The following is a 15,628-nucleotide window of genomic DNA, read 5'->3' as shown; positions in this document are numbered from 1 at the left end:
ATAATCTAGAAAACGCTTAAACGGATGTGGGAATCCGTAAACGGATGTCAACATCCGTTTAAGGGTAAACGAATGTCAACATCCGTTTAAGGGTAAACGGAAGTTGCCATCTGTTTAGCGGTTTTACGAAAGTATTACTAACCTCGACTCGAAGAGGATCGCTGGTTAAAGGTTGGATACACCACCACTAATGCAATGCAGAGATATAATAATTCAAAGACAAATTCTTCCAGGAGAAATCGATATCTCAATTATCACTTGAAATACAAGAAAAATGGGAGAAAGAATTTCTAGAAAAATAGAACAAAGAATTCTTAAGAAGAAAGCGTAAAGATGAAAGCATGAAGATAAAAAAAAAGAATAAATAGGTTATGTGGGGGTGGGAGAATAAAATCATAAAATTTTATTTCTAAATATAAATTTTTGCTAAAGGATAAAATTGGAATAGAATAAATAGAGCAAAGGGTAAAAATGGAATGGGGGGGTAGGGGATGAAATTGGGGAGGTACAGGGAGTAACCCCCTACTTGAATCAAATTCACACTTACATAATTGTTGACCAAAATACGAAATTTATCACAGCCTAAAAACATGATATTGGAAGTTTTAGAATCTATTTTAGACTCAAAACCTTTCCACAACTCATTGGGAGTTTTATTGACCTTCTTAAGTAGTATCCTATTTTGTAAACACATCATTCTTTGTCGTAACAAGTTTGTAGATTTAAATGACACGTTAATCTTAACTTTTATCAATCATGCTAGAGACACTAAATTAACTCTAATAGATGTCACATGTAGCACATTGTTTAAAACCATAATCTTTTCAAATGTGAGTTTTAAAACAAATTTTCATTTTCTTAGAACAAAAGTTTCTTGAAATTACCAAGATAAACTTGTTTTTCTCCATCCCCACATTAGTTAGGAGAAAAACGCACTTTCACATACGTGTTTGGTAGTCGTAGAATCTATCACTCATTTGCTCATATTGGTCACAAGGTTCATTTGTAAAACAACTAAAGCAATTATATATTCCCCTCAATTATATTTTCCTAAGGAGGATTGTTAATCTTGACCCTATGTCTATATTGAGATGCATGTTAGTTTGGCCTCCCACAGACAAAGCAAGTTTCCTCCTTCTTGAGGGTAGGGTTATGCTTTCTACTTTAATATCTTTAAATAGTTTATGGTATTTATTCATCTTAACCTTAATGTTTTTATCCTTGATCATCTCCCAACAATAGTTTTTTATAACGAATCTTCTTCTAATGACATATTTAGTAGTTTATTTGAAAATAAGAGAATCTTAAATATCTTTTATTTCTCTATAAAAGCAATACACAACCAACACATGGTTAAATAATGCACTAAGCAAGGTGTGACGACATACCTTATTCATAAATCTTCAATTTGTTTTGTAGAAGTATTAGAGTCATATTAGGAAGGGGCAAGAGTGAAAGCAACTCCATACATGTCTAACAAGGTAGGCATGTGTTCCTACCAATGTTAAAGTTTTTTACTAGTGAAAACTTCAATTTTCAAAACATCTAGGAAATGTATCGCAAAAGTACACTATGTTGTAGAAACATCGTTTGGTTTCTCTGGTGTAGATTTGTTATCGATGTTCATACTGTCAGTCAAAAGTCCCTAAGATTGTTGTAAAATGTCGACGAGAATACGAACTAGATCAATTTCCTAAGGTGTAAGGTGTGGATGATCATTGCCTTTAATGAATTATTTGGAGTGTGTTAGTGTAAGCCCCCCAAATATAAGAGAAACTTCTCAAGTGGCAACAAGGACTAGCAAGCAAGCTCATAAGAGCAAAGAACTCAAGACAAAAGGAATGAGAAGAAAAAACGATAGTGAGTGAAGGTGTGTTTTGGAGGAGAGTAGAAACACCTATTTATAGGTAGGGAATAGGGTCAAAAAATCCACGAGCCTTGGAGGAATCATATGCCTAGCGGATGAAACTCCTTTACTTGTGAAGGAAGCTCCTTAACTAAAGAAGAAAGTAGAGAAGGAATCATTGGACCATTTTGGATTTCCCTCCTTTGTAAGATTGACTATGTATGTTTATGGAGCGAATAACTAACAAAAGAGGCAACAATGGTAATCTTTTGTGTGGGTTTTGCAATCAAAAGAAGGACCACATTGCAAAAGAACGATCGACCTCAATTTAAAAACTCAATTAACAACCCTCTCATGTCGCCTACCCTGCCGATCTCGGTTGAACAACTCTCATATTCATATTCTCCCTACCTTATTAAGCCCCAGATGAAGAAAAGTAACTTAGAATTTTTTTTTCCAACAGTCATTGAAGGAATTGTACAAAAATGGGGTTATGCTTGACTATGTATATGTTGTTGGAAAACAGGTTGACTTCTTTATATCACCAAGAGGGGAGGGNGGGGGGGGGGGGTGAATTGGTGTTGTTTCAAAAACACTTTCTTTTCGCAATCTTGCAAACAAAGTATAAAGCTTTTTAAAGTTTCTTGAAATGCAAGCAATTAGAAAATGTATGCAGCGGAAAAAACGTAATAGATTGCGTTAGAAATAGAGTCAAATGGAATGTAAAAGATAAGGGATAGAGAAATTCAAACACAGATGTTTATACTGGTTCGGCCAACAATGCCTACATCCAATGTCCTTCCAACCCAGGAAGCAAATGCACTATAACAAAGAATTTATAGAAGACCTCCACGTCAAAAATATAAATCTTCTCTCTAACCCAAAACCAAAATATAGCTACAGAAAACCAAACCAGACTTGCAGCAAGAATCCCCTCTTCTGCAATCTGAAACACCACTTTGAACAATCCTCAAAGTGAACTATCCCCCTATATCACTACAGGTCCAATTCCAACAATCTTCACAGGATGCCAAGCCTTGATCACAATTCAGCAGTCTTCACAGGATGCCAAGCCTTCGCGATCAATCACAGAAGCACCTTCTTGTGCAGATGTTGACAACGTCTCCTTAATGAATCTCGTTCAAGAAAGATCACCACCGTCTTCTTGGAGAATTCTTGGAGCTAAGAGAAATCTGAAACAAAAATGAAATTATCAGATCATCAAAAGTCTTAGAACAAACCCGTGTTCAGTAAATTTATAGATTTCTGTTAATCAGTCAGATTCTCAGTCGAATGTGCTACTAATTCAGTCGACTGTATTATTACAATTATAACAGTTCAGTCAACTTAGTAGCCTATGGTCAACAAATAACATAACACATTTAATACAGTTGGCCAAGTCATCAATGTTCAACTAACTTTTAAAAATATAGTTGTTGGAGTGCATGAGCATAACAGAATTTCAAATCAAACAACAGATATAGTCGAATATGTATACCACATAGTCGACATCAACCATGTAAAACATTTTGAAATTATTTTCTTCTCAAAAATACACACAACACTGATTTGCAAAATCTGCACAAAGATTTTAGCATAATCAAATCCATTAGTAATGTAGTCGACTGTACTAGAACTTTGTAGCACAAGAATAAGTTCATAAAAGTGCTTGTGATTTCTTGCTTTAAAACATGTGCAGTAAAACATATGAAATGATGCATAACACACAACACATTAAAGCATATACACATGTTCCAAAAATATATCAATCAATCAACATAGGAACACGTATCATAGTACACACATATACATGTTCAACAGATATAACAATTTAATCAGCATAAGAACATGTAATGCAGCAGCAACATGTACTTGTTATTAAGTAATGTGTTGTCATCATCAAAAACTAGATTGATATAGAAATTGTGTTGTCAACAATCTCAACATATGTCTGTCTAAAAATAAAAGTTATAGAAGGCAAGAGGAAGAAACGACTATTAAACGAAGGCACTTTCTGCTTCTTCGCTTTGCTTTATGTGTTGTCTAACAACTGTTCACCACTCACATCTAGTCAACCTTACATCCCATTATTCAGACCTCTTTGTCATTATGCTCCTCGAAGGTGGAGGGCTACTAAACCTTTAAGGTTATTGCATTTGTAAAACTCTACAAAATGACTAGTGAGTACCTACTACGGATGTCATGTTTCATAAACTGAAGACCAACTACAACTATTTTACTAAAGTTCTTCATGTGCCTTCAAGTCACGAGAAGAGTGGGGCTTGGTGTAATGTACATGGCTAATTATCGTTCGACCTTATCAACACTAATTTTGTCCTAGGACAAATTAAGCCACATACCCTAGGTGCTGACTACTAGAGTCAGGTACTGCTTACCAAAGCTAGGTGTCACCTACAAGGCACCAACTACTAGAGTCAGTATCACTTACCAAAGCTAGGTGTCTCCTACCAAGTGTCGACTATCAAAAATAAGTGTCGACTACCAGAACCAAGTGTTGTCTATTAAGAGTTGTGTGTCGCTTAGCAAGAGTCATGTATCGCCTACTAAGAGTCAGGTGTCATCTACTTAGGGCTAGGGGCACGTATTGAGAGTTAGATGTTGCTTACAAGACTATGCGTCATCTACCGAGAGCTATGTGTTGTCTACTAGGACTATGTGCCGCCTACCAAAACTATGTGTTGCCTGCCAGAGCTAATGGTGAACTAACTCACACTTACTCGACCACAAGTTGACCTATATGATCACCACTACCCAAACATAAGTTGGTCGTCCGACTACCTTTCGAAATAACAAAACTAATGACGTATTACTCTCTAACTTAGGAGAATCTGGATCAAACAGTTGGCTCATGAGATAAATGGGTCATTGGGTCCAATTAGGTCCATATAATTGACTGATATATGATGTAATCGACTAACTTAGACATTAAAATATTTTTTACAAACACATTCTTTCTCGATCTTAAAAAGACAAAGACTTAGAACATCTCGCCTTTAGAGCATGAAGTTGAAAACCCACTCCTTCCCCATTGGAAGTTACTTTAAAGTTTTGAAATAACTAAAAATATAGAAAATCTTTGCTAGAAGTTTAAAGAGTCTTCTCAGCCTTATAAGGACAAATTCATATTTGTTATAATAGCTTGATCCCGTTGTGTGATGGTAGACTTTTCGAGAATCTCCCTCACAAATAAAGTTACATTATTATTGTGCACATATCTTCCTCCATTTGAACAAATATTTTTTTATTAAAAATAAATACAAAATCAATTTATATTAAGAATCAACTTGCAAATACCCTTCTTTAGGTTTGTTTTTATACAACTTAATCAGTCGATTTAATTATTAACAGACATTTTTAGTATTTTATTTTATTATAAGAATTATGTTATATGAAAAACGATAAAACTGAACAAACTTATAACTAAAGGGGGTTGAATTTCTTCTTCTTCAAATAAATGCTTACATAAGAAATAAAGAACATATACATTTATCAAATTTACATGTCAAATAGAAACTAATTTTTATTTCAAGCAATAAAAATACGAAAATGTAATAAATTTTTATAAGAAAAAAAAAAAATCAAACTAGTTGGGATAGTTTCACAGATGCTATATATATATATATATATATATATATATATATATATATATATATATATATATATATATATATATATATATATTAAAACGTAACTATTTGCTAAAAAAACAGTTTATAGTAATAATTGACAAGCATAGATGTACAAACATTTTTCATTTTTAATCTAACTTTTTTTTCTTTAAAATTTAATAGACTTATTTAAATTATCCTTATTTTGAGGGATTATACCACAATTTCAAAAGGTTTAACTCGTCTAACATAAGTTACACGTGTTAGGTAGAAGAAAAAGTTTCTTACCTAGAAAGCTATTTGTTTTTCCAAATTAATCAACTCATCAAGAAGAATGGAAAATGAGAATCACAGTTTTTTGGAAAGTTTTTAGCACCACAAAGTTTGTGACATTTGTATGGCTACCAAAGTTTTTGTTTGAATCTTCAGTGGGAAATAATTGAAGACTACTACCAACGTGCATCATGATCAGTTCTTACTTTTCTAATATTTTTTATTCATTTTAATTAAATTAAATTTAAATTTTCGATTAATATCTCTTTTATTTTCAATATTTTTAGGTCTTTTTTAATTTCTTTATTCAACGTGATTTTAATATTTTACAAAAGTATAGTGTTTTTCTCATTAGATTATTGTTATGGTAGAGAATTATGATTTAATAGAATGATATGTTTTTGTTTTTAAAAGAAAAAGTGTTCATTGTGTAATATTATTATCTTTTAATATTATTAGTAAAAATGCATGTGATGTATCTTTATTTTTTTATAATAAAAAATAGTAAAATTATTATTATTATTATTGTATTGTAAAATTAAACTAATTTTTGTTATTTTGTTGTAAATATTTACTTATTTTGTTAGTAGTTTTATTATTACAAAATAATTAGGTCCAAAAAATATTAGTTAAATTTTAAAATATTATTATTGAAAGAATAAAATTAATAAAATAATTATTTTAATTGAAAAGATTTATTTAAGGAGTGAAATTAGAAAACAAATACAAATACTAAAAGGAGAAATCTTTATATATAAAAAGGGTTATTGTTGATATAATAAAAAAATCACAGTAACTCTTTTTAATAAATAATAAAATTGTATTAAAAAAATAAATTTAATATAGGATACTTTTTACGTTTTGAAACCAAAGACAGAGACATATAACTTTTTTATATTACTATTTTTTATTTTTATTTTTCTTTTTAAAAATATTAAAATTTATTTTTTTATAATTATTTTATCTTTAATGTCAAATAAATACAAATGGATGTAACTCTTGTTTTAAATCTTATAATTATTTCCATTGTTTTATTTTTAAACCCCTTTCATAATACTATTAATTAAATAAAAAATAAAAACTGTGGCAGGAGAAAAAGATGTTTTTAATAAAAAATAAAAATAAAAAAGTAGCATTTGATTTTCCCATCTTCTCCCTAATCATTTCCCTATATAAGTGCTTCTAATACTGGAAGCAGCGGGAAGAGCGAAGAGACTCCATAACCGACGCACTCACAAAGCTTATCACTGTACCGGCGAATTCCAATGGCGGAAGTGAGGAACAAGCGAGTGGTTCTAAGAAACTATGTGGTTGGTTTTCCGAAGGAATCAGACATGAAAATTGTGGAAGGAAGGGTGAAATTGAAGGTTCCAGAAGGTTTTGATAAGGTGCTTGTGAAGAATCTCTACCTCTCTTGCGACCCTATCATGAGAGTCCTGATGATCAAGATGGATTTCATTGATGAGTATCATCACTACACACCTGATGCTGTGAGTCATCAAACTTTTTTTCACCACTGCGCTTCTTTTCTACATTTTAACGCTCTGTTCTACTTCTGAAAATGTTATGATTAAGAATTCAAAGTTTATATAATTCGTACATGCATTCAAAATGTTACCTGCATTTCAATCTTCTTGAACAAGTTTTTCATCTTTCAATGTTGCTTAATCTTTTACTTTCAACCTTCGTACAATAATTATAATCATGATTGAGCTAATGTTTTTGAGATGGAATTAGATCTAAATTTCAATGTTTCTTCACATTTCAATCTTCTTAGGAAGTTTTTCATCTTTTAGTGTTTGTGAGATAATTTCAAGCTTTCATACAGAACATAATTAGTTGAAGAATTAGAAAAAAAAATTAACATTTTGTTGTCAGGTAGTTTTTGTTTTCTTTTTAAAATTGTAAGTTCTAAATTTTTTATTCATTGTAAAAGAATTTGTATTTGTAACCTGGTCTGAACCTTTTCTTTGGTATGACTGGATTCAAATATTTTGGTTTGATGGTTTTATTTATTACACGTTAATATTAAATATCTAAATATGTATGTGTATATAATTTAATTAGATTTTAGTATACTAATTTTAACAATTTATATTTATTTTTTAAAAAATAAGTTAGCAAAAATTAGAGAAACGTTGATAATTAAAAAATTGAGCAATGATTTGATTTTATTGATTTATGAATTTGGTTTAGGTTTATGAAATTAAAGTTATTTTTAGGGATTCATTTTTATCTAAATTTATGATTTATTTTTAAATAGATATTTGTATTAATATATATTTGAATGTATACTTTAAGATTAACATATATTTGAAAAAGTGATTTTTTAGATAATTTTGTTTCAAATTAATTTTTTAACCACCACCGAAAGGTAAAAATAAAGTTATCCATAACTTTTAGAGGTAATCCAATATACAATGAGAAGATAATCTTAGACATGAACAATTACTGTTTATATATCCTTTTAGACATGTAATGAAATCATTTTTGTAAAATTATTTCCCAATGTTTTTTCTTAATTTTTATTTCTAATTCGTGTAAAAAAAAAATTAACTAAGTAATTAACTTCTTTTTTTACTTATTTTGTTTAGAATTTTTTTTCCTTTCAAAATGTTTATGGAGAAGCTACTCCAAATACACTCTACTCATACTTTTTGGTTTATATATATAAGTAATTTTTTTTTATTTATATATTTAAAAGATACTTGTATATGAATACTATTTCTAATCTCTTTCCATTTTTATAAATTTATATCTTAGAGGATAAAAATTATATTTATAAATACTAAAAAAGATATTTATAAGAACTAAACAAATATTGAAATCATGTATCTAGAAACTAAATGGATATTTTTGAAGTATAGAAAAGAGAAAACCTTAAACATCAATAACAGAGGTGGTCTTAAGTTAAAATAAATGTGGCTGGTAACTTATGTAATGAACAATATTGCAGCCATTGACAGGATATGGAGTGTCTAAAGTGTTGGAATCTGGACATCCAGATTATAAGAAAGGTGATTTGGTTTGGGGAATTACCAAATGGGAAGAGTATAGCTTTATCTCCCCATCTCAAATATGTTTCAAAATTGAGCACACTGATGTTCCACTTTCTTACTACACTGGAATTCTTGGTACGTATATCCTCAACAATTTCAATTTATTTTCATCTTAGTGAATGATGAACATTAAAAATTGGAGGTTATCCAGCTACTGTTTCCTACAATGCTTTTGCTTGCATTTTCAATGTTCAATCAAGGTTATATGTTGAAATTAATCCTTTATTCATTACTTCTGTATATTTGTTACATTACAGCCACATCTCTGTGTGGTGATAAATATCTTTCCTTTCATATTTTTACCTAAGAAGTGGTACACTTCTAAATAATGGTCTTGACATGTAGCCATGTCAGATACTTGTTCATGTCTGATTCTGCATGCACATTCTGTTTCACCTGAATGAATCTTATCAAGTTTGCATGCAAGCTTATGATACTGCAAGGTCTTAATAAAACTTAGTTGAGTCTTTTGACCCATCTTATTTTCTTCTCTGAATGAATCTCAGCAAGCTTGTATGCAAGCTTATGGATGTTCTTGCACGATTTTCTATAATTTTGTCAGGCATTTTGACCCATAACCTTTTATTTTCTGGTCACAGGTATGCCTGGAATGACTGCTTATGCTGGTTTCTTTGAAATAGGTTCTCCAAAAAAAGGAGAAAATGTTTTTGTTTCAGCTGCCTCTGGTGCTGTTGGTCAACTTGTTGGTCAGTTTGCTAAATTGACTGGTTGCTATGTGGTTGGAAGTGCTGGAAGCAAAGAGAAGGTATTTGTTCAATTATTATTATTATTATTATTAGATGTTTCTATATAAATTATTATTAGTTTCAAAACATTTAGGATACTCATGGTATTGTTTAACATACAATTATTTTCAATTAGCCTGAGTACAACAACAACAAAATTCTTTTCTTCCAATTATAAATCCTTTAGGCATGTTGCATACTTCTGTGGTTTTTCTAGATTGTTGGAGAGATTAAAGTACATAAAGTTTGTTTCAGTCAATGCAAGTTATTACTACTATTATTTATAATTTTAACTCTGAAAATATATTTTATACTTGAAAAAGGTGTTTTGTTTTCATCAGTAAAAGAAAATCATGAAGAGAATTGTTTCAGAAAGCATTGATGGTGAAACCTTTTCAATCGGAAACATTGTTGTAATTTGTAAAGCAGTATGATGAACAAGGTTAGAAATTCATGCACTAAAATGAATGTGGCTTGCAACCAGGTGGATCTGCTGAAGAATAAGTTAGGATTTGATGAAGCTTTTAACTACAAGGAGGAGCCAGACCTCGATGCAGCTTTGAAAAGGTTAGTATGCAACATTATCCTTACAGAGAAAATTGAGTTTATAAATTTGTTTCCATAAAGAAAATGTTAGAAGTTAGTGTAGCTGATATCAATGTACACATCAGATACTTTCCAGAAGGCATTGATATTTACTTTGAGAATGTTGGGGGAAAGACACTTGATGCAGTACTCCCAAATATGAGACTCCATAGTCGAATACCTGTTTGTGGAATGATCTCACAGTACAATCTTGCTGAACCAGAAGGTGTAACAAATTTGGCACATCTCATATTTAAGAGGATTAAAATGGAAGGGTTTATTGTAAATGATTTCTACCATTCATATTCCAAATTCTTGGAGTTTGTTTTGCCTCATATTAGAGAAGGGAAGGTTGTGTATGTGGAAGACATTGTTGAGGGTCTTGAGAATGGCCCAACAGCCTTGGTTGGCCTCTTTAGTGGTCGCAATGTGGGAAAACAAGTGGTGGTTGTGGCTCGTGAGTAAAATTCTATAAATAGAAACATTGTAGCATCTGATCTTTAGTTCTGAACATTTTGTTTTCTTTTGGGCAATGAACCTAGTTTTTATGTTGTATTGTATCATCTTCCCTTTTTGGTCATAGTATTTGATTACTGTATGAATGGCATTCTGTGATTATAAATCTCTAGTTTATGCAGCTTTGCCATTTTTATCTGTTTCATATTGAAAAAAAAAAATAATAACTCTTTTTTTTGGAAAACTTGTTGACAACACACATATATGATACATGATAGTTTGTGTTTGGTCTCTTTTAAATATTTTTTTAAATATAAATTCAAATAGACGAATAAAATGATAATACATGTTCTATTGTCAAAAAATTATTAAAAAAATTGTCAAAATATAAGGTTTCATATTTACAAGTATATTAGCTGATAAAAGACTGTATATTTACAAATATGCCGATCTTTATGGTGTTCTAATGATGTTAAAAATGTTAAAATAATATTTCCTCAATTAGAATCTTATCTTGTAAGTACATATTATAATAATAATATATAAGTATATAAAAGCGATACTTCTGTGATAATTATTTTCTTAATTATTCACGAATAGATTAAGACACTAAGTATCTTAATAGGATTCAGTTTTGATGAAAACTGACGATATTTTTATTAATTTTATAAATACATAGGTTTTGATTTTGAAATAATCGAAGTAATATATATTTTTTAACTTCGAATAATAAAGAATCGAGGTGTAAAGATCTGTCAAATTCTCAAAATATTTCAAAAAATTGTTTGGTTATAAAGTCATGTCTCGATTTTGTTTTAGTTGTTTAATCAATCTAAAAGTCCAACAAATTTTTAAAATTGACTTAATACCTCATTTGGTCCTCTAGTTTGTTAACTTATCTCATTTTGATCCTCTATTTTGCAATCGTCTCAATTTAGTCACAAATTTTGTAAAAATGAACAAATTTCATCACATCCGTTAAGTTTTAACAAACGGCGTTAAGTGTTGTCCACGTGTTGAACACGTGTTAGACCGTAACCACCCACATGCTAAATTCCTCACCTCTCTGACCGATTCATCAACCACCAATCCATCCCTTTGCAACCCATCCTCACGGCCCATTCATCCTCTTCAATCATTTCCCTGCAAAAGAGGCCTAACACATCAACCATATTTCACCCCTCTTTCAATCATCAAAAATCAAAAGGAATCACTCAAAATTTCCTCACTTCCAACACGGCCAATTCCCTTATCACATCATTCACCCAATAATTCATAACACTCCTAACACAGAAACCACCCTTGTTTCCTCACCAACATCACCAGCACCAACATACAAATACCACAAGTCAAAAATAATAAAACCAGTTCAGTTTTTAATTTCCAAAGTGTTTCACAATCAGATTCAGCAGCAAAATCCCATCCTCCCATCAATTTGAAGTTCAAAAATTTTAAAATTCTCTTCTATACTCGGTCCAGCACTAGAGAGAAACATGGAAACATAAAACTAGGCACTAGATTCAAACAGGGAAACAGTGGAAAAAGGTTTGAGGTGTGCCCTCAACATTGGGTTTGTCCGAGCGAGCAGTGGCAGCAAATGGGGTTCTGTCACTTCATCTTCAGTCAGGGGAGGGGCTGAATTTTCCGCGTCATCTTTGCACCGGAACTGTAATCTTCAATCCTAAACGGTTTCACTCTCTGCCATTACTGCCAAAACTTGCTTTAGATCCCCAAAACATAACTGGCTCTTCCCGTAACTCACTGAGTCAATTCGCCGCCATTTCTCTGTGCGCTCCACCAGCCGGGAGCAAGAGATGCCAGTTGCGTCACTGAGCCGTGACTCGTTCCTAACCTCACAGCCGAAGCCTCAGTCACCGGCCTCCGACAACGCCGCCGATCCGGAGGCATTGGTTCCTGGGCCGATCCACGATGGAGGTCCAGTGGAGTCGATCCTACGCCCGCTCATCGCAGCCGCGGGCTCCGGTTTCGTGAAGATCGCTGATCCCGCTGTCAACGCCGTACAGCGACTCATTGCTGAATCCAGTGGCGCCGTCATCTTTGGGAGAATGAGAACAAGGAGAAGAAGACTATCAAAGACTGAATTTTTAATGATGGGGTCTCATTTAAATATGCCAAAGATTCAACCTTGGACGACCCCTGCAACAACTACTTTCTCACACCTTGTCGTTTCTCAGAATTTCAGATCTTCTTCTTCTGTAAAACAAGTCAAGAAGAGGACGATTGAGAGAAAATGTGTGTGTCTTGGAGTGAGGGTTTAAGGGTGGAAGTGGAAAGGAGGCATGCTTGGAGGAGTGAGTGATCATTGAGGGAAGAAGAAGGAACACGGCCACATGGATTTAATAATTTTAAAACATAAAAAAAAGAAAAAATCCAACTCAGCTCAAATTAACGCCGTTTGCTACCACTTAACGGATGGGATACGATGTGTTCATTTTTGCAAAATTTGTGACTAAATTGAGACGGTTGCAAAATAGAGGACCAAAATAAGATAAGTTGACAAACTAGAGGACTAAATGAGATATTAAACCTTTAAAATTTTTCAAAAAGTGATGGTCTTTTTTTTATTATTTATTTAACTAAATAATAGGATCTATAGTTTCAATTTTTAATAGAACCGATATCATAAAGTATTTTAAAACTGATAGTTTTAAATTAGGACCCCGATATTTCAACAACGATATTTTGACAACACTTTTGACAACGCCACGTGTCGCGTTGTCATTGGTTGTTTTTGTAATAAATTTTTTAATATGAAAAATTTTAATGGCTTGGTTTTCCTGAAGTGCCCCTGCTATTTTTGAGTGCTCTGTGCAGAAGAGTTGGTTCTCTGTCGTAAGATTTCATTTTGAAGGTTTCGTTGTCCCTCCAACGCGCACTCTGTTCTCCCATTTCCATCTTTAGGGATTTCGTTATCTGTCGTAGGGATTCCCTTTTGTGGTTTGCGGTGTGCTTCATCGGGGCTCCGTGCAACGTTTCATTGAAGGTTGTTCTTTCTTTGATTTTGTGGTTTCTGGTTTTTGTTTGAAGTTTGAACATGGTGGTTCTTTAAGTTGTCCATCTGTATTGTTTTATTTAGTTTATAAATGCGATTTGTATAACAGTGATTTGTGCATCGTAGGGTTTTGTTATTGAAATTCACGTGTTCGATATTTGAAGTCATGGGTTCCTCTGGTGATAACGGTTCTTCAAACAAGGTATGGCCTTTGTCGTGGTGACTTAATCGCTTTGTGGTTTTGGGCATGATATTAGTTGTTTATGGTGAAGAATTTTTTGTTGGTTAGGTGTTTTTAAAAAGGAATGTTTATGTTCTTTGTTGCAGTTATTTGTGCGTCATTCAATGAAAACCAATTTTGTTGCTGGTTTGAATGCGATATTGACTGAGGAGCAGAAGGCTGTTATTTTGAAGACGCCATTTGCATGGTTTTCAGAATTGCAGGATAATTTGAAGATTGGTAGGAATATTTTGAGTGATTTACTTGTTAGATGGGTCGACCAGAGAGGTGGTTTTAAATTTGGAGAAAAAATTGTTGAATTCAAGGAAGAGGATGTGAGCTTAGCCTTAGGTTTTGGTTTAGTTGGTGATGAAATTAACTTGAACGGCAAATTGACTTCACCATGTCTATTATTGAAATTCTTTGGTACAGAAAAAGGAAAAGGAAAAGGAAGATTTGAAGTTGAAATGATATATAATTTTTTGATGGAAAATCACAAAAACTTGGCTTGTATGGATGTTTGTAGCCTTTACCTTATTGTTGGAATAAGTGAGGTATTGATACCTTGTCGGAGTAGAATAGTAAACCCAAAATTGTTTGAAATTGTTAATACTACAAGTGATCTGAGTCGTTTATGTTGGTGTCGTTTTGTTTATCAATATTTACTTAGTAGTTTTAGCAAAGCTTTTGTTGCCTGGAAAGGAGGTAAAGGTGCAAGTACTGTCTATGTTGATGGATGCGTGTACGTGTTTAAGGTAAATTTGTTGCATTCTATGTTTGGTGGAAATTACTTCAAGCCACCGATATTGACCTCATTGATGTAACTCAGGTTTGGTTCTGTGATCGTTTCATTCCTTCAAATTGTGTTGTCCACAAATTCCCAAGAATTTTGCATTGGATGAGTGTCAATGTAGGGGACAATTTTGTCAAAGCTGCAATGGAGACGGGTGTGGTATGTATTTGTTCAATGTTTTATTCATTTATGAATGAACTGGATGGTTTAATACAAGGCAATGGTCGTAATTGTCATTCATTTGCAGATGCTTGATGAGTATGGGCAATCAAGGAAAGAAGTTGCTGTGTCATGTTCGAAACCATCAGTAGATGAAGAGAGCAGTGATGATGGTTTAGATGATGTCTTACATGAACAACATGTGCTTATTGAAGAACTAGAAGTAGAGTTATTTGGTTTGAAGGGTGAGCTGCTTGACGACGTCAATACGGATGAAGTTGGTTTAGGCGCAACAGATATAGAACAACAATTTTTCAATGATTTTGGAAGTGAGGGAAGAAATAACTGCAATGAAAGCGAGAAGAAGGAACCACAACGTCGAAGGCGTTTTAAGAGCATAGCCTGCAGAACTCCATACACTGGTTACAGTCCAAATCTTTGTTGACATTTATGTAATTTTTTTTAAGTTGTAATATTTGGGATTATTTGAAGGATGTAAAGTAGTATTTGGAACAGTTAATGTCATTGTGATGAATGAAAGATAATTTTGTAAAGTATAATTTGGTGAGCATCCCCTTTGTTATTTTTCCTTCATTAGTTAAGTTATTTGAAGCCTATGTATATGGGTGTACGAAATACAGGTTTGTCTTGGTTGTTATATAAGTTCATGCTACGGTAATCGCTTACAAGGACTTGGTTGCATTTTAGTTAGGCTCAGTTAGCAGTCCTCGAGATTTAGTACAGATAAGATATATTGTGCTGGTAAGCGCTTACGGGGTCCCTGTAATCGCTTACCAGGCCTTGTGACCTCCACTTCCTTCAACATTGTTGAAGAGGAGACAACCACCC

The 15,628-nt window shown here is 32.6% G+C and overlaps 1 protein-coding gene across 1 annotated transcript; it reads left to right on the top strand.

Moving 5' to 3' along the window:
- Positions 1 to 6,944: 6,944 nt before the first annotated feature.
- On the top strand, positions 6,945 to 10,734 carry LOC106774048 (2-alkenal reductase (NADP(+)-dependent)). The gene is made up of 5 exons (XM_014660860.2): positions 6,945 to 7,238; positions 8,705 to 8,882; positions 9,407 to 9,573; positions 10,038 to 10,120; positions 10,225 to 10,734. The coding sequence occupies exons 1-5, from the start codon at positions 7,014 to 7,016 to the stop codon at positions 10,601 to 10,603; spliced, it is 1,032 nt and encodes a 343-aa protein (XP_014516346.1). The 5' UTR covers positions 6,945 to 7,013; the 3' UTR covers positions 10,604 to 10,734.
- The last annotated feature ends 4,894 nt before the right edge of the window (positions 10,735 to 15,628 follow it).

The sequence above is a fragment of the Vigna radiata genome, chromosome 9 (genome assembly GCF_000741045.1).
Source record: "Vigna radiata var. radiata cultivar VC1973A chromosome 9, Vradiata_ver6, whole genome shotgun sequence".
NCBI classification, from domain to species: Eukaryota; Viridiplantae; Streptophyta; class Magnoliopsida; order Fabales; family Fabaceae; genus Vigna; species Vigna radiata.
This window is presented reverse-complemented; position numbering and strand designations above follow the sequence as displayed.